We start from the raw sequence: 24028 nt of genomic DNA on the forward strand, positions 1-24028 counted from the left end.
GAAGCACTGTTTGGCAAAAGCACAGTGAGGGTTGGGGGTGCTATCTGTTCAGCAGATGGCTACTGGAACTTCCCTGTAAGCATTTCTTCATAAAGTCTAATGCCTTATACAGCTTTTCCAGGTATTTTCTTTGGTCTCTTGGCAGCCTATCTCACTGTGCTGGCACAACTGGGTCATGGATGTGATAGTATCTAAATTTCCTCTACTTATAAAGTCACCATTCAGATTGGATTAGAGCATATCTAAAGCTTCATTTTAACTTAATTGCCTCTTTAAAGGCCCAGTCTCTGAATACAGATGGATTATGAAGTAATGGGGATTAGAGTTTCAACATATAGATTTGGCAGGGGAGGAGAAATTGAGCCATAACAAGGGATTTAAGAGATGGCAAGATAGAAGGGAATTATCAGACCAAAACCTGGAAAGCTAGCATCCAGGAAGGTAATCAAAGGCAGCTGTTTGGCCCTTCCTCGTGCACTTCAAAGGGAAAAAAAACCAAACACAACAAATGGGGAGTGAAATAGGAGGCCCTTCTAAAAACTGAGAACACAAAGAGTTATATCCTTAGAATGAGGATAAATAGGAAGTGAAAACAGCTTCAGAGGTATTTGCTGGCTGGAATCAAGTTTCCTGTCTTAAGTCATGATCTTTATTTCAGTCAGCTTTTTTGCTCTTGTGACTAAAAGACCTGATAACAATTTTGGAGGGGGAAAGGTTTATTTAGGCCTCACAGTTTCAGGTCTCAGTTCATAGACAGCAGGTTCCATTCCTCAGGGCTCATGGTGAGGCTGAACATCATGTTGGCAGAGTGTGGTGGAGGGAAGCAGCTCACATGATGATGAGAAAGCAGAGAGACTCCTCCACTTGCCAGATACGAAATATATACCCCAAAGGCACATCCCCAATGTTCCTCCTCCAGTCACACGCTACCCACCTTCAGTTACCAATCATTTAATCTCCATCAGTGAATTAATTAGGTTAGGGCTTTCATAACCCAATCATTTCCTCCTCTAAACCCTTTTGCATTATCTCACACATGAACTTTGAGGGGATACCTCACCAAACCATAACCAGAATGCTAATAGGACCATGGACAGTGAAGACAGGGCTCAAGTGGGTTCAGAGAAGGAGGACTCTATTGGAATTTGGAGTAGAGGCCGTTTGTGTTTTGTTCAGGCTGAGAAGTTGTCTGCATTTTGGCCATGTCCTGAGACTTTCTGTGAAGCTGATTTTAAAAGCAATGAACTTCTAAATATGGTAGAAGAAATTTCTAGGTAGCATAGCATTTAGGTGGTGGCATGGATATTGCTGGCAGCTTTTAGCCAAGTTTATTTAGATATTCAGTAACAGAAAGTAGAGCAGAAAGATTTAAAAAACGTGAACTTCAAACGCAGGAGTAAAAATGGAGCTAAGGAAGTTACAGTTGTTAAAGACATTACTGTCACTAAAGAAATGCTAAAGACTTTGCCCAGAAATGATAAGAAATGTGGCTTGAGGACATATCAAGAATTGGCAAGATCATATCCATCTCAGACTCAAGGAGTAAAAGTAAAAATTCTCTTGAGAAGAGACCAGTGCGGCACCCTTCTTGCACAAGGGGGCCTAGAAAGTTTTTTAAACATGCTCAGCCACCCAGGCACTCAGAGACTGCTGCAGCCAGGGTCCTGGAGACTTGGCTGCTGCTCAAGATGGCAGCAGATCTTGGAGTCAACCACGTGGTGCTGATTCTACAGAAATGCAGGATGCTGGAGTTAGCGGATCATGGAAGCTTCCACCAAGATTTCAAAGGAAGGCTTGGAAAGCCAGGCAAAGTGCAGCAGGGTGGGAGTTCCTTCAGGCAGCCCCTGAAAGGGCAAAGCATGGAGATTTGAGGAGGAAGCAGAAGCTTACAGCGGAGAACCCCAAGATTAAGAAATGCCAGTAATGTGGAACATTGTCCTAGGAAAGCTATAGGAATCAAGCAGAGACAAACCAACAGAAAGGCCACTTGGGCTGCAACCAACAAGGCTAAGGGGTGGAGCTACACAAGCTTTCTGGGCAGAACATCACCGTGCTATGTGCCCCAGATGCCAGATATGGAGCTATAGAACTTTTTTGCCCAGCTGAATTTCAGTCTTGCTTCGGTCCTATCCCTTATTTCTCTGCCCTATTTTTCTGAATGGAAATGTTTACTCTGTACCTTATATATTGGATACTTGTATATCACTTTTGATTTTTACAGGAGCTTGGGATGCAAGTTTGCCCTGAGTCTCAGAGACTTTGGACTTGAACTTTTGGGCAATCCTGGAATTGTTGAGACACTGGGGACTCTTGGAAATTAACTAAATGTATTTTGCATTGACATAGTTGTGTGCTTTGGGGAGCAAGGGGCAGAATGTTATGATTTGAATGTGAGGTATCCCCCCAAAGCTCATGTGTGAGACAATGCAAAAGGGTTTGGAGGAGGAAATGATTGGGTTATGAGAGCCCTAACCCAATCAGTGAATTAATTCACTGAGGGGATTAAATGAGTGGTAACTGAAGGTGGGTAGGGTGTGGTGGAGGAGGTGGGTCATTGGTGATGTGCCTTTGCAGTATGCATTTTGTGTGTGTGTCTCTCTCTCTCTCTCTCTCTCCTTTCTGATCATCATGTGAGCTGCTTCCCTCCACCACATACTTCCTCCAAGATGTTCGGCCTCACCATGAGTCCTGAGGAATGGAGCCTGCTGTCTAGGGATTGAGACCTCTGAAATTGTGAGCCCCCAGATAACCTTTTCCTCCTTCAAAATTGTTCTTGTCAGGTCTTTTAGTCACAGTAGTGAAAAAGCTGACTAAAACAATATTTTCAGGGCTGGGGAGATAGCTCAGCTGGTAGAGGGCTTGCCTCACAAGCACAAGGCCCTGAGTTTGATCCCCAGTACCGCAAAAAGAATAAAAAAAAAAACAATATTTTCAATTTCATCTCTGATTGTGATTTTACCAGGTGACTGATAAAAGAAATACAAATCCTCTTTAGAGGAAAGCATTATAATTGGGTTAGGTAGTAACTAGCAATAAGCAGTGAAATGCATGGCAAGTTGACAAGTGTTGGACTGGAGAAATAGCTCAGTTGGTAGTGTGCTTAACTCACAAGCACAAGGCCTGGGGTTCAATCCCCAGCATTGCAAAAAAAAAAAAAAAAAAAAAAAAAAAAGTAAAATAAAAATTCACAAGTGTTCTTTTTAATAATTTATTTATTTTGATTTATTTTGATTCATGTAAATGAATGGGGACAAGTGTTCTTTTTTTTTTTTTTTTTTTTTCCCACGGTACTGGAGATCAAACTCAGGGCCTTGTGCTTGCAAGGCAAGCACTCTACCAGCTGAGCTATCTCCCCAGCCCATGACAAGTGTTCTTTAAATTACTTTAGGGTCTTATTTAAACTACTTTTAAAGTAGACAAGAAAGCAGAGGGTGATAGTTAATTTGTAGAAAATAAACAGAAACAAAGGAGCTAATGGGAAAATATGTCAAAAGTAAAGGATTACTGGGACTCTTTTTTTTTTGGGGGGGGGTGCTGGGGATTGAACCCAGGGCCTTGTGCTTGCAAGGCAAGCACTCTACCAACTGAGCTATCTCCCCAGCCCCAGGACTAACTCTTGACAGGGTTCATTGATGTTGATGTGAAGCTAGGAATTACAGCTATAGGTGTCTCCATTTGTCTAGGAAGTGCAGGTATGCTAAGATAACTTCTGACCAGCTACTGACCCAGTGCCCACATTAATGTGGGATTGACTTTAGATATAGTCCCCCTAAATTGGATGGACACCATGACAGTTCCAGAGAGACCAACTAAGTTAAAAAACTCCATCTCCTGCATGAAGGAGGAGTTGAATACCTGATTGGCAAAGAAGGTGGTCCCCAGTCTGATAAACATCAAACAGTAATAAATTTGGACTTAGCGTTGTTATCTTTGTTGTTCTTTGTTTGGAGATGACCCACTCTCTCTCTTGAGAGTGCTTTCTGCTTAAGCCTTGCTTTGCTTTTACTTACTTTCACTTATAATAAAATTCTCTGGCATGCCTTTTTAAAACATTTTAACCTTTATTTATTTATTTACTTATTTATTTATATGTGGTGCTGAGAATCAAACCCAGTGCCTCATACGTGCTAGAAGTGCTCTACTACTAAGCCACAACCCCAGTCCACTTGCATGGCTTTTTGTGTATGACTTTAAATTTCCCTTCATCAGAACATAAGAATCAGGGCTGGCGTTGTGGCTCAGTGTGTATGTGTGTGTATAAACACACACACACACACACACACACACACATACACACACACACATATATTTAAAAGAAGATCAAAAGAACCAAGGTTTGGAGTTTCAGCTCCCCACTTTCCTGTGACAATTGTAGGCTCCCAACTTTTCCTACATAGAGGCAATGCCAAATACAGACTTAAAGATAACCACAGCTCTGAGGTAGCACACTTGCCTCTGGGTTTGATCCACAGCACACACACAAAAAACCCCTCACACACACTCACACACACACACACACAAACTAGACTTTTAATGAGAGCCAGCAGAAACACAACCACCAGAAATAGTCCTGCAAAGAAACTGTTTTCAGAATTATCAGAGGCAAACTATAAAATAATTTGTTTTTTCTTAAATAAAACACAACTGACAATTTTGGCAGGTACCTATCAGGTCTAAAATTTGATACAGCAGATGCAAAAAGGAAATATAAATATTATGATAAGTACAGTAACAAAATTAAGAATTTGATGGATAAGGATAATAGATGAGACATAGCTAAATAGATTAAATGAAAATTAGGTCAGAAGAAACTAACATTAAGAAACAAACAAAAAAAGGACTTTGGATGTAACTCAATGAAGAGCACTTACATAGCATGCATGAGGCCCTGGGTTCAATCTCCAGTACAAAAAAAATATAGAAGAGAAGATAGATATGGAGGACACGGTGAGCAGCTCTAACGTAAGTTCAAAAGAAGCTAGGAGACTGCATTTAAAGATATAGAGAATGAATATTTTTCACTACTTATAAAGGCAACCAGATCACAAATGTAAGACAACAAAATTTCTAGTAGGAAAATAAATAGAAACCCACACTTAGACACATCATAGTAAAACTGAAAAATATTAATGATCAAAGAGAAAATCTTTAAAAACTTCTGTGGTTATTTTATAAAATGCCTACTCCTCCCTCCAATGGGTGGAGATTCCCCTTGAATGTGAGGAAGAAAAGAATGTAATACATATAATGTCCAAAGTTAAGTCATGAGAGACATTGCCATTTCTGCTATGCACACTCTTTATGTTGGTTTGTATCTGTAATGTCCCCAATAATCTCATGTTGAGTGCATGATCCTGAATTCAGCAAGGTTCAGAGGAGGGGCTTTTGAAAGTGATTTCCTGAGGGCTCTCATATCATCAGTGGATTAGTCCTTTGATGGCACAATGGACACTGGGGGGCAGGAACTAGCTGAAAAACAGCACCACAGGGGCATGCCCTAGAAGGGTTTATCTTCTCCCTGGCCCCTTCCTTCCCCTTTCCTCCCTACTTTTATCTGTCTCCTCCTCCTCTCCTTCCTGGATGCCATGAGCTGAGCAAGTTCCCTCTGCCCCATGCTTCCACCATGATGTTCAAGCCAGTCAACCATGGACTGAATCCTCTGAAATCATGAGTCAAAACAAATCTTTCCTCCTTTGAGTTGTCCATATCTGGTATCTTGGTTACAGCAATGAAAAGCTAACACAGATTACTTGATCTGTAGAAACCCAGCTGAGTTACCAGAATCACCTTCACCATGCAAGTGAGCCAGTCCTAGCCAGGAGACAGTGCAAACAGGACAGTTCCCCATTCTGTTGCCTCTGTCTCCAGTCAAGCTTTCAGATGACTTCAACTTCAGCTGACATCTTCACTACATTCTGAGTCAGTAGTTCCCATATAAGGAACTTCTCTCATGTTTCACCCATGAATTCGCCAAAGTTTATTTTTTAAATCATTAAGTGTTGTAGTTATTTGTTGTACAGCAATCAATAATTAACACAATGGCGAAGCAACTGATAACTAACACAGGAGATACTGTGACAGTCAACAGCATCAGCAGTAATGGAAGCCAGAAGATAGTGGAACAAAATCTTCAAAGTGTTGTGAGGAAATAATTGACAACCCAGAATTCAATACAGGTTAAAAGGTTTATATATATATATATTTTTTTTTCAAGATATTCAAGAGTAGGCAAGCCTGCCACAGTTATGGTTTTGTGCCCATAACCCCAGATACTCAAGAAACTGAGGCAAGAGGAGCATGAGTTCAACGACAGCCTAGGCACAGTATGGCCCCAGCTTAAACAAACAAACAAACAAACAAACACACAGGCAAAATGAAGACATTTTCAGGCAAACAAAAACAGAGAGTTTGTCCCCGGCAGACTACATTAGAAGAAATTCTCAGTTGAACTTCAGGCAGAAAGAAATGATTCCAGACAAGAGGACAAAGATGTAAAAGAACAAAGAAAGCAGAATATATGACTAAATCTAAGACAGCACTAATGACATAGAATAAAAATCTTAATAATTTGTGATTTTACAAAACAGAATTCAAGCCAAGCACAGTAGCACACACCTGTAATCCCAGCAACATGGGAGACTGAGGGACTGCAAATTCAAAGCCAACCTCAGCAACTTAGGCAAGACACTGTCTCAAAACAGAAAAATAAAAAGGGCTGAGGATATAAAGCACCCCTGGGTTCAATATCCAATATAAAAAAAATAATAGTATTTCTAAGAACAATAGCATATAGATCAGGAAAGGGGTAAATGGTGTTAAAGCATTCTACATATTGCATGACTACATGTGACTACATGTAATAGGGTAGAGATATTGTTAATTTTTCTTTCTCTCTTTCTTTGGTACTGGAGATCAAACTCAAGCCCTTCCCCAAATTAGGCATGTATTCTGTTACTGAGTTTCACCCCTGCTCAATAAAATTAAATTTTGGTTAAAAAAAAAGTATGTTTTGCTAGAAGACATATTACTGAATATGAAGACTTATTAAAAAGGTTAGAGTAACAAAATGAGGCAGGGAAGGAAATGAGTTCAGAAGTGGACACACACATAGATCATCACCTCCTATTATGTCAAGATTGGGGAAAGAGTGTCTTTTTTAGAAAGTGAGTCTGGGGCAATTGTATATTCATGTTGACTCATACACATGTTGACTCAGTCCAGATGGACTGAAGACTTAAATGATAGGTATTTAGTCAGCTGTTTCACTGCTGTGACCAAAAGACCTGACCAGAACAATTTTAGAGAAAGAAAAGTTTATTTGGTGTTCATGGTTTCAGATGTCTCAGTCCACAGATGGCCAACTCCATTGTTTTGGAGTGGAGCTGAGCAGAACACCATGGTGGAAGAGTATGGTGGAGAAAAGCAGCTCAGGACATGGTACTAGGAAGCAGAGAGAACGAGCTCTGCTCTCCAATCACACCCCTAGCGACCCTCCTCCTCCAATCACACCCAACCCACCTACAATTACCACCCGTTAATCCCTATCAGTGGATTAATTCACTGAAAGTTTAACACTTTCATAACCCAATCATTTCCCTTCTAACTTTCTTACATATCTAACAAATAAGTTTTGGAGGGACATCTCATCTAAGCCAGAAGAATGGGCAAAACAACAAAACTTTTTAGAAGAAAAGAGGAGAATGTTTTTTATGACCTTGATAGTAGGCATAGATTTACTACATGGGAAAAATTGATAAATTATCCCAGATTAAAATTAAGAACCTTTCAGACACTGCTGGAAATGTATTTGGCTCTATATACAAAGCTAAATTTTGACTTAGCAATCTCTCCCCTAGGTATATACTTAACAGAAATACACAGGTTCAGATGCTCTAGTTTATATAGTCTCAGGCCACTTTTGTGCAAATGGCAAAGCTAAGTAGTTGTTTCAGAAGCCATACAGTCACACATAACATATCTACCATGTGGCCTTTACTGAAAAAAAAATGTTTGCCAATTCTTGATCTACAGGAAACTATACAATATGCATAAGCATACCTTAAACACATATATTGTATAGTGGCTATACATCAATTCTAGAAAACTCCTTTATTTCTATAACCAACAATTTTAGAATACACCTTCAAGCTATATAAAAGGATAGGATAAGGTTGTACTATATTCTATTCTGATTCATTACAAGGATATTTAAACAGTGATTCTCAATGGTCAATCCCCGGATCTCTGACCTGCCATGAAATTTGCATTGGTCCATAGTGAAATGTGAAAGTAAAGACAAGTTTGGGAGACTTCATAGTTAAGTCAGTATAATGGGCTATTGATCATAATTACATCTTTCTACATTTTTAAAATTAAATGCCCTTTTATGAAACAATGCTGATAATAGATGGTTAATTTTAAGATGGCAAAATAGTAGTTGGTAACACCTATCCAATCATTCAAAACATAGTGGTTCTTAAAATCTAAAGGTTAGGGAACCATTGATTTAGAGGCTTTTGCTCCAATAGTTTCTTCAATGTGAATATATTTCATGTATCATTGCTGAAGGTATTTCTTTAATGTGTTTTTGCAGTGTCTAATAAGTGATGAACTACAGCTGAAGGCTTTGCCACACTCATTACAATCATAAGGTTTTTCTCCAGTATGAATTCTCTGATGTTAGCCAAAGGATGAGTCATGCCTAAAGGCTTTCCCACAGTGACTGCACTCATAGGGTTTCATCCAGTATGAACTCTCTGATGAATGGAAAGATGTATTCTCTGACTAAAGGCTTTCCCACATTCCTTACACTTATATGGTCTTTCTCCAGTATGAGTTCTCTGGTGCTGAGTGAGGTAGGTGCTATGGCTAAAGGTTTTATTGCATATGTTACAAATATAGGGTTTCACACCAGTATGATAATCTCATGTTGCCTCAGGTGTCTAATCTGGAAAAATGCTTTTCCACAGTCTTTGCATGTAAAAGGTTTCTCTCTACATGAGTTCTCAGATGCTGGATCAGTCCAATGCTCTGGCTGAAGCTTTCTCACACCACCCCACATTCATAGGGTTCTCTCCAGTATGAATTCTACATGTTGAGTAAGGGATGAAGGATTCTGAAGGTTTTCCCACATTCCTTACATTCATAGGGTTTCTCACCAGTGTGGATTCTCTGATGTGGAATAAGGGATGAACTTTGGCTAAAGGCTTTTCCACATTCCTACACCTGAAAGGTTTTCTCTCCAGTATGAATTCTCATATGTTCAGTAAGATGAATGAGTTGTTTGAAAATTTTTTCACAAATGTTACATTCAAAGGTTTTCATTTTTGTATAACTCCTTGAATGATTAATTAAATCTAAACTGCATCTGCTTTTCTTTCCAGATGTGTCATTTTTATGGTCTCTTTTTCTTGAAGCACCTGCTAGTCCTGGGATAGCTTTTGAACTCACATGAATTTTTTTGTCAAATCTCTTAGATTCTTGGCTTCTCTCCTGAATGTCATTTTCTTATGGATTGAGGGAAATGCCCTTCACCCATTCCTTGGTTTTCCAGGTAACTTTCTGATTTACCACATTTTAAAACTCTTTCCAATGTAGAATACAAGGTACTTCTCCTTGTGGAACCTTTTCCATTATCAGCCCAGGATGTAATTCTTCCCCATTGAAATGTCATTCTGTAAGGTGTGATTCCTTTGTTGCTTGTTTTACTCTCCACGTCTGAAAGAAATCCAAATATAAAAAGACCCATATTCACTGCATGTCAAATTTAATTCGCCCCACTAAGAACAGACTGATGGGGAAAATATATATACTCAGTAGCTCCAGGAGGCTGGACTGTCTTCCAAGTGTTACTGCCACTAAAACAGCTGATATGAAAGCAATTGGTAAGAAATTGTTAAGAGGAAGTAGCCTTGAAACCAGTGAGGAGTTTTCCTCCAATGTGAACTGCATAGAAGGAACAAACCAAGAAAATAAGGGCAAATATTTAAATATATGATTAAGAAAAACAGGATTCTGGGGCTGGGGTTGTAGTTCAGTAGTAGAGCGCTTGCCTATCATGTGTGAGGCACTGGGTTCGATCCTCAGCATATAAATAAATAAAATAAAAGTGTTGTGTCACACACATACATATATATACACATATATAAAGATAAACAGGATTCTAACATCATATTTCTAAGAAAAAAATTCTTTAAAAGAAAAGAACTTTAAAAAATTTCTTAGTTGGAGATATAGCTAAGTGGTGGAGCACTTGCCTCGCATGTACAAGACCATGGGTTCAATCCCACAACCACAAAACAAGACAAGTCTCTCTCTCAAATACTTTTTAAACATTTAAATAAAATGTTAAATATATTGTTTCAGATAATTTATTATATGTATTATTATATAATATTAATTATATAAAATATTATATTAGTAACATAATGACTTCTTATTTAATGTATTGATTAAAAATGGGTGACCTCCTCCTATCTGAAATGAAACTCCCCCTGTCTTCTGAGGATTGGGCATTTCCAACTATGTCTATGTGAATGTATAACCTGTTGTGCATACATGGTTTTACATTAATATTTGTACAGAAAAAGGGATCTTGGTATATATATAGTTCTATATTTAGTTTTGTTGTGGTACTGGAGATTGAACACAGAGCCTCACATATGCTAGTCCAGTGCTCTACCACAGAGCTAAACTCCTATTCCTTGTTTGTGCTTTATTAATTTAACTATATCTATGAGCCCTCCCTTTATGTCTTCATGTTTAGACTTCCCCTCGTTCTAATAATTGCACTTCTATAGTATGGCATATGATATTCACATTTCCCTACTAAAAATATTTAGGTTGTCTCCAACTTTCACTGTTACAAATTCATACCACAATCTATACTACTATGCATATATTTTGTACATTTAAAAAAAATTTTGTACTTGTAAATGGACAGCATGCCTTTATTTTATTTATTTATTTTTATGTGTGTTGAGAATTAAACCCAGTGCCTCACATGTGCTAGGTAAGCACTCTGCCACTGAGCTACAGTCCAGCCCTAACTACTGTTTCAGGATAAAGATGATCATTCTGTCCACAGTATATCTGCACATTTTTTGGAGGAGGGTACTTCCTACGATATTGTTCTTTCATCTCTACTCCCATTTTGGTTCCTTCCATTCTTAAGTATCAATATTTCCTGCCAAAGCAAATCTTACTCCCTAGGACTAAACTCACTTTAGTAACCACACATAAAAAGTGTTCAATGATAGCTAGATAAATTCTGGAATGGGCTTAAAAGGCAAGCAAAGAAGTTTAGATTCCTTATTTCAGGGAATAGGGAGTAAACATAATTTCAGAACAAGCTAATTGGGCATGGTGGGCACATGCCTGTCATCCCAGCAACTTGGGACCACTTGCCAGAGAAGGATCCCAAGTCAAGATCGCCTCAGCAACATAGTGAGTCTCTCAACAACTTAGTGAGGTACTGTCTCAAAATAAAAAGTGATGAGGATGTGATTCAGTGGTTAAGTGCCCTGGGTTCAATCTTTGGGGAAAAAAAAAAATAAAAGAACAATGTGATATGTTACATGGTCAAATCTGGTAGTAACATTCAAGATGATTCAGAAGAAGAAAATAAGACATCAACAAACCCAACTAGAAATTATAATAATACAGGCATAACTTGGAACTTGGCACTGCATCAACAAGAGAAAAGTAGAAGCAAAACTAACAAGTAATATCAAGGAAGAAGGCATGGAGAATGAGGGTAAACCTAAGTAGAAACATGATACATTCTTTTTTTAAATTTTTTTTAGTTGTAGATGGACACAAAACCTTTATTTTATGTATTTATTTTTATGTGGTGCTGAGAATTGAACCCAGTGTCTCACACATGCTAGGCAAGAGCTCTACCCCTCAGCTACAACCCCAGACCAATACATTCTTGCTAAAACCATGATTTCCAGAGACTGAAAAATCAGGGGAAGTCAGCATGAGAAATCTGTTTAGGAGAGAGATAATTTCTATTTTTGAATTTCTGGGTTTTTCAGTGGTAACAGTGCTTTTGTATAGAGATGCTGTAAATGTCAGGGCTATGTGGTAATGGAATGTCATATGGATGAACAAAGCAGTGATGAGAATACAGAGAAAATAGGTATGGGAGGGAGAGCTGAAACTATCACAATTTATTTGTGGAGTTCCAAAGAAACATAAAAGTAGTGTAAAAGACAAGAGGCTCCTGAGGGATTGTGGCACATGACTATGGATGGTCATTGAAAGCTGTTTCTCCCCATTTTTGGGACATACAAACTAAACTATATCTCTCAATCTCCCTAGAATTAGACTGAGTGATGTAACAAAGGTCTCCCCTGATAAGTGAATGAGAGGAAAATGACATGAACCCACTCTAAGCTGGCCCATAAAACTTCCTAAATGAGCTCCTCTGTGCTCCGATTCTATGCTGGCTACATGCAGATATGAGGAAACCCCAGGGATGGTGAAGTCACAGAATGGAAGCAGCCTTGGTCTCTGAATTGCTAGGCAGAACTGCTCAACCGACCTAAACAATTCCTCCAGACCAGTTTATGACCTAAAAAATATCCTGTGTGAGGTAATTCATGGCTCAAAATGTGCTGTGGAATTTTAAAGTCTATTTGCTATAGTATGTTAGCCTATCTTAACAACGCAAGAAATTATACATCTGCATTTTCAAATATACTGATGAGAAAGCACTCACAACAGGAGAGTAGAAAAAAATTATTAATCTACCTGGTGAAGAACAGCATACCAAGGTGTTGAAATCTATATAATCTAATGCTGCTATCTAGAATTGTATAAGAACATAAACTGCCGGGCCAGGAGTGAGACTCTGTCTCTATAAAAAAAAAAAAAGAGGCTGTGAGTGCTGTAATTCGGTAGGGAGCACCTGCCTAGAGTGTGGAGACCCTGAGATCATATCGCCCCCCACACACCTATATATATGAACTCCTCCAATACTAACCAAACGTCTACAGGAATTTCTCTTTTTTTCCTCCAGGTACTAGGGATTAAGTTTCTGGGGTGCTCTTACCACTGATTTATCTACCCAGCCCTATTTTATTTTCTATTTGAGACAGGATCTCAATAAACTGCAGAATGGCTGCTTCAAATGCACAATCCTCTTGCCTCAGTCCTCCAAGCTGCTGGGATTACAGGCATGCACCACTGCTCCTGGATGTACAAATTTCTTAACCAGCTTCTTTTCCTCATTTGTAAGATGGAGTTAGGTATAGGGACTCACAGAGGCCAGTGTGGTAAAAACCTGTCATATTACTTTTCTTAGATGTTGAAGAAGGACTATTAAAAGCTGTTAGAAATTGGTAAGAGAGGGATTCTCTGGTGATTTCTCAAAGAGTTCTAAGTTATCTGGCATGAAAACTGAATTGCACAAATTAAAAAGAGACTCAGAATAGAAGCTGTGATAAGAGAATAAGAATTAGGAAAAATATAAAATAAATCATGGAGAGAGTGAAACCAATGATAAACTGACAGAGAAACTGATGTAAGTGAGTTGTGTTTAATGAGAAGAGACATGTATACCTCAGATGCACAAAGAAAAGATCAGAGCAAAGTTTGGAATACTGGACAAAGGGAAGAGCCAAAAATCAGGTCAAGAGAAATCCGAAGGCATTCTCTTTCTCTGACTCCATAGAGGCTAATGAAAAGATGTAAAAAGGGGGTTAAAGGCAGACTCAGCTTTCTTGTATGCACCATCTCCCCACAGCCTAGGGGAATTCTCTGGCCACCATCACAAAACCTACCTGCCTCACTCTTACCTGAACAAGAACCTCCTAAAACCTGTCCCTCCATCAAGCCATGGTTCTTCTCCTTTCTCCAACTGGGAAATCACACCAGGTTTACAAAGCTGATATCTGCTACAGGGGAAGAAGACACTGTACATTCTCGTGGTCAACGAGCCATCCCAAGAATTTAAAAATGCCCTCTGGTATTCAGTCTTATGATGGATAGAGTAGAAACCCAGGGCAAATAACCACAGCAATTCTGACATTGTGTTCAGAAGGTACTAGAATCTCTAGCATAGAACCCAAAGCCAAGCAAAGGCTTAATTTAGAAATCAGGATTTTCTTCCATAGGGGACCCAATTTTTGAGGGCACCTAATCCTTACCCACTGAGACCAGGTTCCCATAGTTCTCCCGCATCACCTCCCGGTAAGATTCCGGTGAGCAGGAGCCAGTTGTCCCCACTCCTCCTGAGTGAAGTCCACAGCATACATCTTTGAAGGTTAACAGTTCTAGAACATCAACATAAATCCTTTCAAGTCAGAGTTCAGGAAGTTGTTCTGACCTTGTCTAGATGCAAAAAGATTCCAGTCAAGTTTTCCTGGTACCCTCTTGATAACTGTTTCCTGAATTCTGCTAAAGATTGTAAATCAAAGTATATAACAGCATGTAAGCTGCAATTTGGTTGAAAGGAAAACATTCATGAAATATTAAAGAATTTAGATTAAGGACAAAAATCCTCAAGAATATTTGGGAAAAAAGGAGAGTTCGAAGAGGGCTAAGGCCACACACGGGGACCTTTGTTGGGCTGAAAGAACTGATTAAAATGAGAATATTTTAGAATGGGCAAAATGTCCTTAGCTAAGTTTCTCTGTTAAATAACGAAAGTATAAGAGAACAGCAGATTTTAGGAGGGAACATGAAATCTGCCTTGTGAGGAAAGACCTCTTGATTGAGGCAGACATTCTGGATTGTAAAGTTCCAGTATCTTCTCTACTCATTCCTTTCTTTCTGTACTTGTGCCCCAGGGTTTGACTAAAATTTTCTCCTAAAGGTCACTAAAGAAGTGACCTCCAAGGATATTGGTACCTGATTCTGTTGATTTTAAAATGTTGCTTAATGGACCTGGGGTGTAGTTCAGTTGTAGAGTGTTTTCCTAATAAGTCCTAGGTTCAATTCCAGCACTGCAAGTAAATAAAATAAAATTAAAATAAATTTTTAAAAATTAAATGCTTTTAAAAGTAAAATAAAATAAGCCGAGCACAGTCGTGCATGCCTGTAATCCTAGTCACTTGGGAGGCTAAGGCAGGTAGATTGCAAGTTTTGAGGTCATCCTGGACAACTTAAATAGACTCTGTCTCGAAATAAATAAAAAGAACTGGGCATGTATCTCAGTGGTAAAGCACCCCTGGGTTCAATCCCTAGTACATAAAAAATAAGAATATTGTTCCAAATATCCAATGTTTTATTTATTTAATGTTTGTCTTTCTCCCAGATAGATCTGAGTTTTAAAGGTAAGAACTACATTACATACTTCCTCTTTCATATGTACCCCAACACAATTTTTAAATTTGTTGGATAAATGACTAGAGGTCTGATTAAAACAAGAGGTTTAATGAGGAGGGTTATACCAGACAGGAAATCAATTGATGTCACTGAGTTTCCTGAGGAAAAAGATGCTACAAAAAACACAATTCAAGAAATGGAGTCAAAGAAAATCCAAGTTTGGAGATCAGGAGGGGATGCAGCTAAGTGGTAGAGTACTTGCCTAGCATGTGGGGGGCCCTGGGTTCATCCCCAGCACCATCAGGAATCTCCAGCTCACCTGGGATCCTGCTGTCAGGAGCCCAGGAGTCACTTCATCCTTGAAACTTTCTCCCTGAAGCTCATCAGCATGCAGAGGTGGCAGAGCTGGGGAAAGAAAACAACCATGAAGTTTGCATCTTCCCAAACAGAAAACTACTTGCAGATTCATTGAATGGGGCTCCTCCCCCAATATATTAACAAATCAGTCTACAAAATGCACAACCATAGAAATGAAAAGATATACCCCATTTGTGTACAATGAATCAAAATGCAGTCTGTAAAAAGAAAAAAAGAAAAAAAATATTTTTTAGTTGCTGATAGACCTTTATTTATGTATGTATGTATGTATATGTTTATTCATTTATACATGGTGCTGGTAATGAAACCCAGTGCCTCACACAAGCACTCTACCACTGAGTCACTGGGTTCAATTCTCAGTATCGCAAATAAATAAATAAAAATAAAGATCCATCAACAACTAAAAAAAATTTTTTTTTTAATTCTCAAAGGTTCCCCATAGACAAGAAAGAAAAATCTATACACTTCAGCATGAACTTCAAGACCCCCCACAACCAGTCCAAAGCTGTCTCTCCAAGTGTCAGCTTCCTCTAATTGCCATCTTTCAGCCACTGGATGCACCTGCCCACACAATCCTGTTCGCCATTCCTCGGATAGGACCCAGCTCAGTACTTTTCTCCAAATCCTATACCTAGTGAAAACAGAATATTCTTCAGGCCCAGTTCAAGTGAAATTTTCTCAGACACCCTTAATGAGAAGAGAGCTTCTTTTCCCCTATATTCCCCCAAAGCATGATTGATATCTATGCAAGGCTGCTTCCTATTTATTTGTATAATTATCTCCCTTGATTAAATATAAGCATAGAGGAGAAAATGGATCTTGTTAATTTTTTTTACATCTGTTAAAATGCTAAGTATAAACCATGCCAAGTTGCTAGAATTTGAGAAATAATGGCTGAAACTGAGGTACTAAAAATATGAACTATAGGGGCTGGGGTTTTAGCTCAGTGGTAGAGTGCTTGCTGGGCACATGTAAAGCACTGTGTTCGATCCTCAGCACCACATAAAAATAAATAAATAAAATAAAGGCATTGTGTCCATCTACAACTAAAATATATTTTTTAAAAAATATGAACTAAGGCTGGAGTTGTGACTCAGTGATACAGCGCTTGCCTGGCATGTGTGAGGCTCTGGGTTTGATAGCACCACATATAAGTAAACACAATAAAAGATCTACTGACAAATTTTAAAAATTTTTTTTAAATAAAACTATAAATGAAAGTCCATGAATTACTGTCTTGTATTTTTATTACACCTTTAGATAATGAAATTGGGTACCCATATAATTGTTAAGATTTGCCATTTATCTATCTGTATTTTTCTGAATCATTTCAAATTTGCAGACACCATACTTCCATCTCTAAATATTTCAAATAAAGATATTCTCTTACATAAACACAATATCACATATCATAAATAAAAATTGTTATAGAATTACTGTTAATTCCATAGTATCATCCATATTCACATTTGCTCCATATTTATATTTCCTCAACTGTTCCCAAATTTTCTTTTACTCTGAATTTTTTCCAAACCAGGAGTTAGTCCAGTTCACATAAAGTGGTAGTCACCTCTAGTCTCTCACTCTAGGACAGCACTCCTATTTTCATGACATTAACTTTTATTTAAGAGCCCAGAAAAGTCTGACTGCATTCTCATGGTTTAATTTTACTTCTCCTGCCCCTAAATTTTCTGTGAAGCAGAAATTCAGTCTATGTAAGCTTAATTTAGGATCAGGCAAAATATTTTTGTGGATACCATGTATGTATAAAATATTGCCCAGAAACTACAAAATACCAAGTTATTCCATTACTGGAACATTTGATTAAGATGGTGAAACTAGACCTCACCATTGGAAAAACCACGTTCTGCCCTTGACATTTAGCAAGTAATCTGTGGGGTGTAATACTCTGACACCAGGTAAGTATGTGTTTCCCACCAACCTTTCAATTATTTCATTTGCCATAACATATTCTATCATTTCTTCTGTTATTACTGGCAGTAATTTTTTATAAAGAGCTTCCCCTTACCAATTGAAGATCTAAAAGGCAAGGTAAATGCATCATTCAATCACATAATAATTTATTTTCTTTCTTTTTTGTGGTACTGGAAATTAAATTCTGGAGCACTCCACCACCGAGCTACATCCCCAGATCTTTTTTAAAAATATATATATATTTTAGTTGTAGATAGACACAATGCCTTTATTTATTTATATGTGGTGCTGAGAATCAAACCCAGTGCCTCACACATGCTAGGCAAGTGTTCTACCACTAAGCCACAATCCCAGCACCCCCAGTTCTTCTTAAAATTCTTTTGAGACAGAGTCTTGCTAACTTGGCAAGGCTAGCCTTGCACTTGTGATCCTCTTGCCTCACCCTCCTAGGTTGCTGGGATTACAGGTATGCATCACCATGCCTGGTCATAATAATCTATTTTCAAAGTAAGAAATCAGTGTATTAACCACCTCCAATATTTGCAAATGAGCCCTTCCCCCTTTTTTCTCTATTTAAAATAGAAAAAGAACATGTTAACATGTGAAACTTTTTTTATTCAAGGTATTACAATCAATCAGGACACTTAAAACTGTCCAGAACTTGTCTGGGGGAGTCTCTTGAACCTGGCTCCCACACCCTTTTGACCCACATGTATTTAAGCTCTACTTGCTTTCTAGCACAAGACACTCTTCTGTTATGTTCCCTGCTGCTTTCTCCTTCTGACCTAACTACTAACTGAATGACTCTGGGCAGGGCTCCCACTTAATTCATATTTCCTCACTGCTAAAATGTGGAAAACCAAGCAAGCCATCCTGTTCCTCATGTGAGTGGTGAAGATGAAAAGACGTAACATACACAGCCATGACACTGAAATATTGGTTTTGGGCTGAAATGACCTCCACTACTTAGGAAAACTCTAGACCACGCCCATAATCATGAACTCCAAAGACCTTTCTCCCTACCTCCCCAGGGATGCTTCTCCTCTCTGGGTGTACCTTCCTTCCCACACTGGAGGAGAATGCTTCCCTCCCACCCCCATCGGCCTATTCTCACCTTTTCCTTCGAATATTTTAGTCACATCCTCCCACAGGGGCGCCCCCTCTTTGGCCTTCCTCCGATGGTGCAACTTTACCCAGGTGCTGGCCTTGGTGGGCAGGGTAATCAGGAGCTGCTGCGGCATGATGACTTCTGTACTCCTTTCCAAGGGACTCTGCCTCAGCAACGAGGCAAAGTCATGACTGTACCTGTCCACTTCTGATGAGGAAACTGCTGGAACCTCAGACGGCAGGAGGAGGGAGCCACGGCTGTACTGGCCTCCTCTAATACCCAACTCCTGCTCCTCTGGGTCCTCAGTCTCAGGAACCAGGGGGAAGATACAGTACCAAAATCTGGGGTGTGGTCTTTTTTCTGTCAGTGGAGGAACATCCCCCACCTTGGATTCATAAGCCTCAGCAGGCGGCTGGAGGCTCCAGGTATTCACTGAGCCACCCCACCCTCTCAAGTCTCCTGGAGATGCTGAGCAAAAAACATTAGGGTCAAGAAAGTATCCAGAAGCCTCGATTATGCCATCAGATTCTAAAACTTGCAAAAATCACTGTAAAGTGTTTAGAAAAGAGAGAAGGAACTTTTGGATAGAAACACAGTCCAAAACACCTGCAGGTATCACTAAGCACAAAGAGAGGAAGAGGTCAATTATTTGTTTTAGGCACTATTATGCTTAAAACAGCCCGGGATTTGGAACCGCAAAGGATCTGGGTGTGAATCCCAATTCCTTCCCTTGCGCTGAGACAAATGATGTCACCGCTCTATCCGGGTTCCCCCTCCCTAACCGAGAGGCTACACCTCGCTCGAAGGCAGTGGCGCTCGGGCCTTTTCGCAGCTTGGGTCTGAGTCAACTGCGCGGCATCCGCGCGCGACACGTTGACGACGAGCAGTGCTGGGGTTTCACGGTTCGCTGCCCTTCCCAAGCTCTGGAGCGTCCCCGCACCCCGGCTCACCGGCCGAGCAGCACACCCGCTTCGCGACTGCAGACAGCCCGCTCCGCTCCGCGCGCCCACGATCCCGCGGAGCGCCACGGCTGCCCGCGCAATACGCCTGCGCGGCGGCCCGCGTGTCCCTCCCGGCGTCCTCCGCGGGAGCCGGCCTGGGCGCTCGCCCCGCCCTGACCCCCACGATTGGGTCACCCAGAATGCGAACCCAACACGTCAGCCCCACTTCAGGGAAAGGAGCTGGGTGCCCCATGCTGAGAATGCACATCAAAGTGTCTACGTGGACATTTGAGCCCTTGACAAAAGGGAACCGCTTTTTGTTTAAAACCCACGAATCCCACGTTCACTGAATAATATGTATACGGAAAAAGACTAAAAATTAAATGTATTGCAGTTTTATTAAAAGAATACAACCAGGTAGCTTTCTATTCTACCATTCAATAAAAGCTCTCACGTTAATTGCCTTCCTTACATTTCTGAAATGTCTGAAAATACACAAAAACAGGAGAATAGTGATTACCTGTAATCTCAGCAAACAGATAACCATTGCTAACATTTGACCCGCAGTCTTCCCTATACGCACACGTTCCGTTTGTTTTTCATGCATTTTAAGATATTTACCATAGAAGTGATTATACTGTAATGCTGTTTTATTGCTGAATTTTCTCCCCTCAACAAACTAGTACATCATCTCAAATACTGTACATCTCTCCGTTAATAGCTGCCAAAAATAACAATTTAGAAAATAGACTAAACTGTGGGACTTGCTAGCTGCTATGAATTGAATATGTACCTTCAAAATTTATTGTGAAGCCCTTACCCCCAATGCAACTGTGTTTAGAGATAGTACCTTTATGGAAGGAATTAAGGTTAAATAAAGTTAAAGGGCGGGACACTGATCTAATGACTTTTCTGTTCTTATAAAAAGAGACACCAGAGGGCTCTCTTTCACTCCTCTCTTCATCAGTCACTAAGAAGGAAAGGCCATGTGAAGACTTAGGGAGCAGTCTCTGTCTGCAAGTCAGGAACAAATCCTAGTTGGAAAATCAACCCTGCTGAACCTTGATCTGCGACTTCTAGTCTCCAAAACTGTGAGAAAAAAAAAAAAAAAACTCTACCGTTTAAACTATGTAGTCATTTTGTTATTGCAGCCCAAACCATCTAATATGCTAGCATAAGTGTTTACAATTATGAGGCTTTGTTCTCTAGCTATCATAACAACCCTTTGACATAAGTACTATTATCATTCCCACTTTACAGATAAGAAAACTGAGGTTTGGAGAAATTAAATAACTTGCCCCAAATCATACAGCTTAGAAATGATGGATCCAGACATTCTAAGTTCCTATCTGCTACTCAACAAAACAGCATAAATTGTTAGTGGTAGAATCCAGGTAGTAGTATATGGATGTTCACTGTAAAATCCTTCAATTTTTCTGTTATGTGTTAGTATTATTGTAATAAAATGTTGGAAAAATAAAACATAGCTAAGACTAAACAATAAGAATTATACAGGACATTATAAATAAAACTATAACAATTATTGATTTAAAATAGAAAGAATAGTGATATATAACATATAACAAAGGGGCAAGGTTATGTGGGGTAAATATAATGCGCTTACCAATAATCCTAAAAATGATGAATGCTAAAATGCAGTCTACTGGTTTGACTAAAAGTAACTCCTTATAATTATCGAAGATTGCAAACCCAGGAAAACTACCATTACTATGATGTTTCTCAGTACTACCAACCAGCCTTGTATATCTGTAATCATCAAGAGAATTATTAAATTGTAAAAAAAAAAAAAAAGTGGACAGTTTTAGCAGAGCCTGGTGGCCCATGCCTATAATTCCAGCTACTCAGTTTGGTCTGGACAACTTAATGGAATACTGTCTCAAAATAATGTTTTTTGGTTGAGAAACCATTTATCAAAATAAAACAAATTTTAAAAGAGCTTGGCAGATAGCTTAGTGGTAGAACACTTGCCTGTCATGTATGAGGCCCTGGGTTCAATCCCAGGAACTGCAAAAAAAAAAAAAAAAAAAAAAAAAAAAAAAGGCCCGATTTTAAGAAAAGGAAAAATTATATGTATAACTTTAATATATGCTGTATATATAATATAATGGAAGCCCTATATATACTGAAGTTAGCACAAATATTGGAAGAGTCATGCTGATGACATGATAGAATATCTAGGAAAACCCTTCAAAATAAATTATATATATATATATATGCATATATATAATATACATATATATATATATATGTATACAGAGAGAGAGAGAGAGAGAAGAAAGAAAGAAAGAAAGAAAGAAAGAAAGAAAGAAAGGAAGAAGAAAGAAGAAGAAGAACCTAGGGGGCTGGGGGTGTAGCTCAGTGGCAGAGCACTTGCCTATATGTGTGAAGCACTGGGTTCATTTCTTAGCATCATATAAAAATAAATAAAATAATTATTTTTTTAAAACCCAGAATATATTTCATCCGCAGTAGCAGTGAGAAGCTATAAAATATTTAGAATAAATTTAATAAATATAGATGAGTAAAATTTAATTTTAAAATTATTAAAAACAGATTTCAGCATGCTACAGTAAAGCAGCCACACCAATGTTCATAGCTGGTCAATTCACAATAGCTAGATTGTGGAACCAACCAAGATGCCCTTCAATTGATGAATGGATATATACACAATGGAATATTACTTAGTCATAAAGAAGAATAAAATTATGGCATTTGCTGGTAAATGGATGGAGTTGGAGAATATCATGCTAAGTGAAATAAGCCAATCCCAAATAAACCAAAGACCAAATGTTTTCTCTGATAAGTGGATGATGATACATAACGAGGCAGGGTGGAAGGGTAAGAGAAGAATGGAGGAACTTTGGATTGTGTAGAGGAAAATGGGGTGGGAGGGGGTGGGGGATGAAAGATTGTAGACTGAGACATCATTACTCTATGTACGTGTATGATTACATGAATGGTGTGAATCTACATTGTGTACAACCATAGAAATGAAAAGTTGTACCCCATTTGTGTACAATGAACCAAAATGCAGTCTGTAAAAATAAAAAATTTAAGAAAAAAAAATATTGCGCTTCTTCCCTCAGAAGGGTCTCTTCCATTTGTTTTTTTTTTTTTTTTCCTCATTGAAATGTAGTGGTCTTTGTGAACTCCTTTCAGGCCCAAGTCTTCCATATATATTGTTAATCTAAAATATATATTTTAAAATCTTTCTTAAGCAATTTGCTTATAATTAAAATTTCTAATTTGGCATTTGGTGTAATTTCTTAATAAGTCATCTCTCTGGTGTCAGTTTCATCTATATTTTGATACCAAATAGGTACTTTAAAATTCTCGTCCTTTTCCTTTATAAAATTCAGATGGAAATTTTCTTATCATGATGTGTTTCAGTACATTCTTAGAAATGTTCTTAGAAATGAATGAGTTTTCCTAACTCTATAATGTTTAGTCCCTAAAAATTTAGACACAAGTCTGCTTAATTAAGTTCTAATTGAAATTTCTAATGTACTTACTTTCTTTGGCATATCAAAATTTTGAGAGTAAACAAGTAATATGAAACAACATTTTTTTTATATTTACAATAAAAGTAGTTCCTCAGTTAAAAAAAAACCCCAAAGATCTGAATAAATGAAAAGACACATCAATCTTGGGGAAGATCTGATATTATAATAATGTCAGATAAATGAAAGTTCATTGCGATTCCTATTGGAATCCCAACAGTGTGTTATTTTGATTTTGGAACTGAATTTTTTTTTAAATCTTAAAATTTATAGTAAGAATAAAGTCAGGCATGGTGGCATAGGCCTGTAATCCCAGCTTCTTGAGAGGCCCATGTGAGTTCAAGACCAATCCCATCACATACATACATACACACACACACACATACACACACACACACACACACAGAGGAAAAAGAAAAAGAGTAAGAGTCCAAGAAGAGACAAGAAAAGTAAGGGAAAAAATAGTGCTGTGGGACTTGCCTTACCAGATATTACAACATACCAAAAGGTCTCTATACCTATGTAATTATGATGCTGGTATGGAAATGAAAAACTAATGGAACAGACTAAGGAATCCCAAAATAGACATAAGTATATGTGAGAATCTATTCACTGACAAAGATGGTAGCTCAACTCAGGAAGAAACAGATTGGTTAATAAGTAAAGGTCACAGTATTTTAGTATTTCTCAATCTGGAAGAAAATAAAAATGAGTCACCATATTCAGAAATAATTCCAGTTGGATCAAATCCTCAAATGTAAAAATAGAACAAAAATCTTTTGCAAATCTGAAAGAGAACATGTATAATCTAACAGTGGGTGAGATGCTTTTAGATACAAAAACAAAGTCTGGCAACCTAGTCACTGGATTTG

General features: G+C 38.5%; 1 protein-coding gene and 1 pseudogene across 1 annotated transcript; both read right to left on the reverse strand.

The window, feature by feature from the left end:
* Window positions 1-3364: 3364 nt before the first annotated feature.
* On the reverse strand, window positions 3365-13836 carry LOC124964458 (zinc finger protein 69 homolog B-like; annotated as a pseudogene).
* A 36-nt stretch (window positions 13837-13872) lies between these two features.
* Window positions 13873-19717, reverse strand: LOC124964510 (zinc finger protein 69 homolog). The gene is made up of 4 exons (XM_047524953.1): window positions 18701-19717; window positions 15593-15678; window positions 14154-14280; window positions 13873-13901 (listed from the first exon to the last, which is right to left on the reverse strand). The coding sequence occupies exons 1-4, from the start codon at window positions 18825-18827 to the stop codon at window positions 13873-13875; spliced, it is 369 nt and encodes a 122-aa protein (XP_047380909.1). The 5' UTR covers window positions 18828-19717.
* Window positions 19718-24028: the final 4311 nt, after the last annotated feature.

Source organism: Sciurus carolinensis, chromosome 1 (genome assembly GCF_902686445.1).
Source record: "Sciurus carolinensis chromosome 1, mSciCar1.2, whole genome shotgun sequence".
NCBI lineage: Eukaryota > Metazoa > Chordata > Mammalia > Rodentia > Sciuridae > Sciurus > Sciurus carolinensis.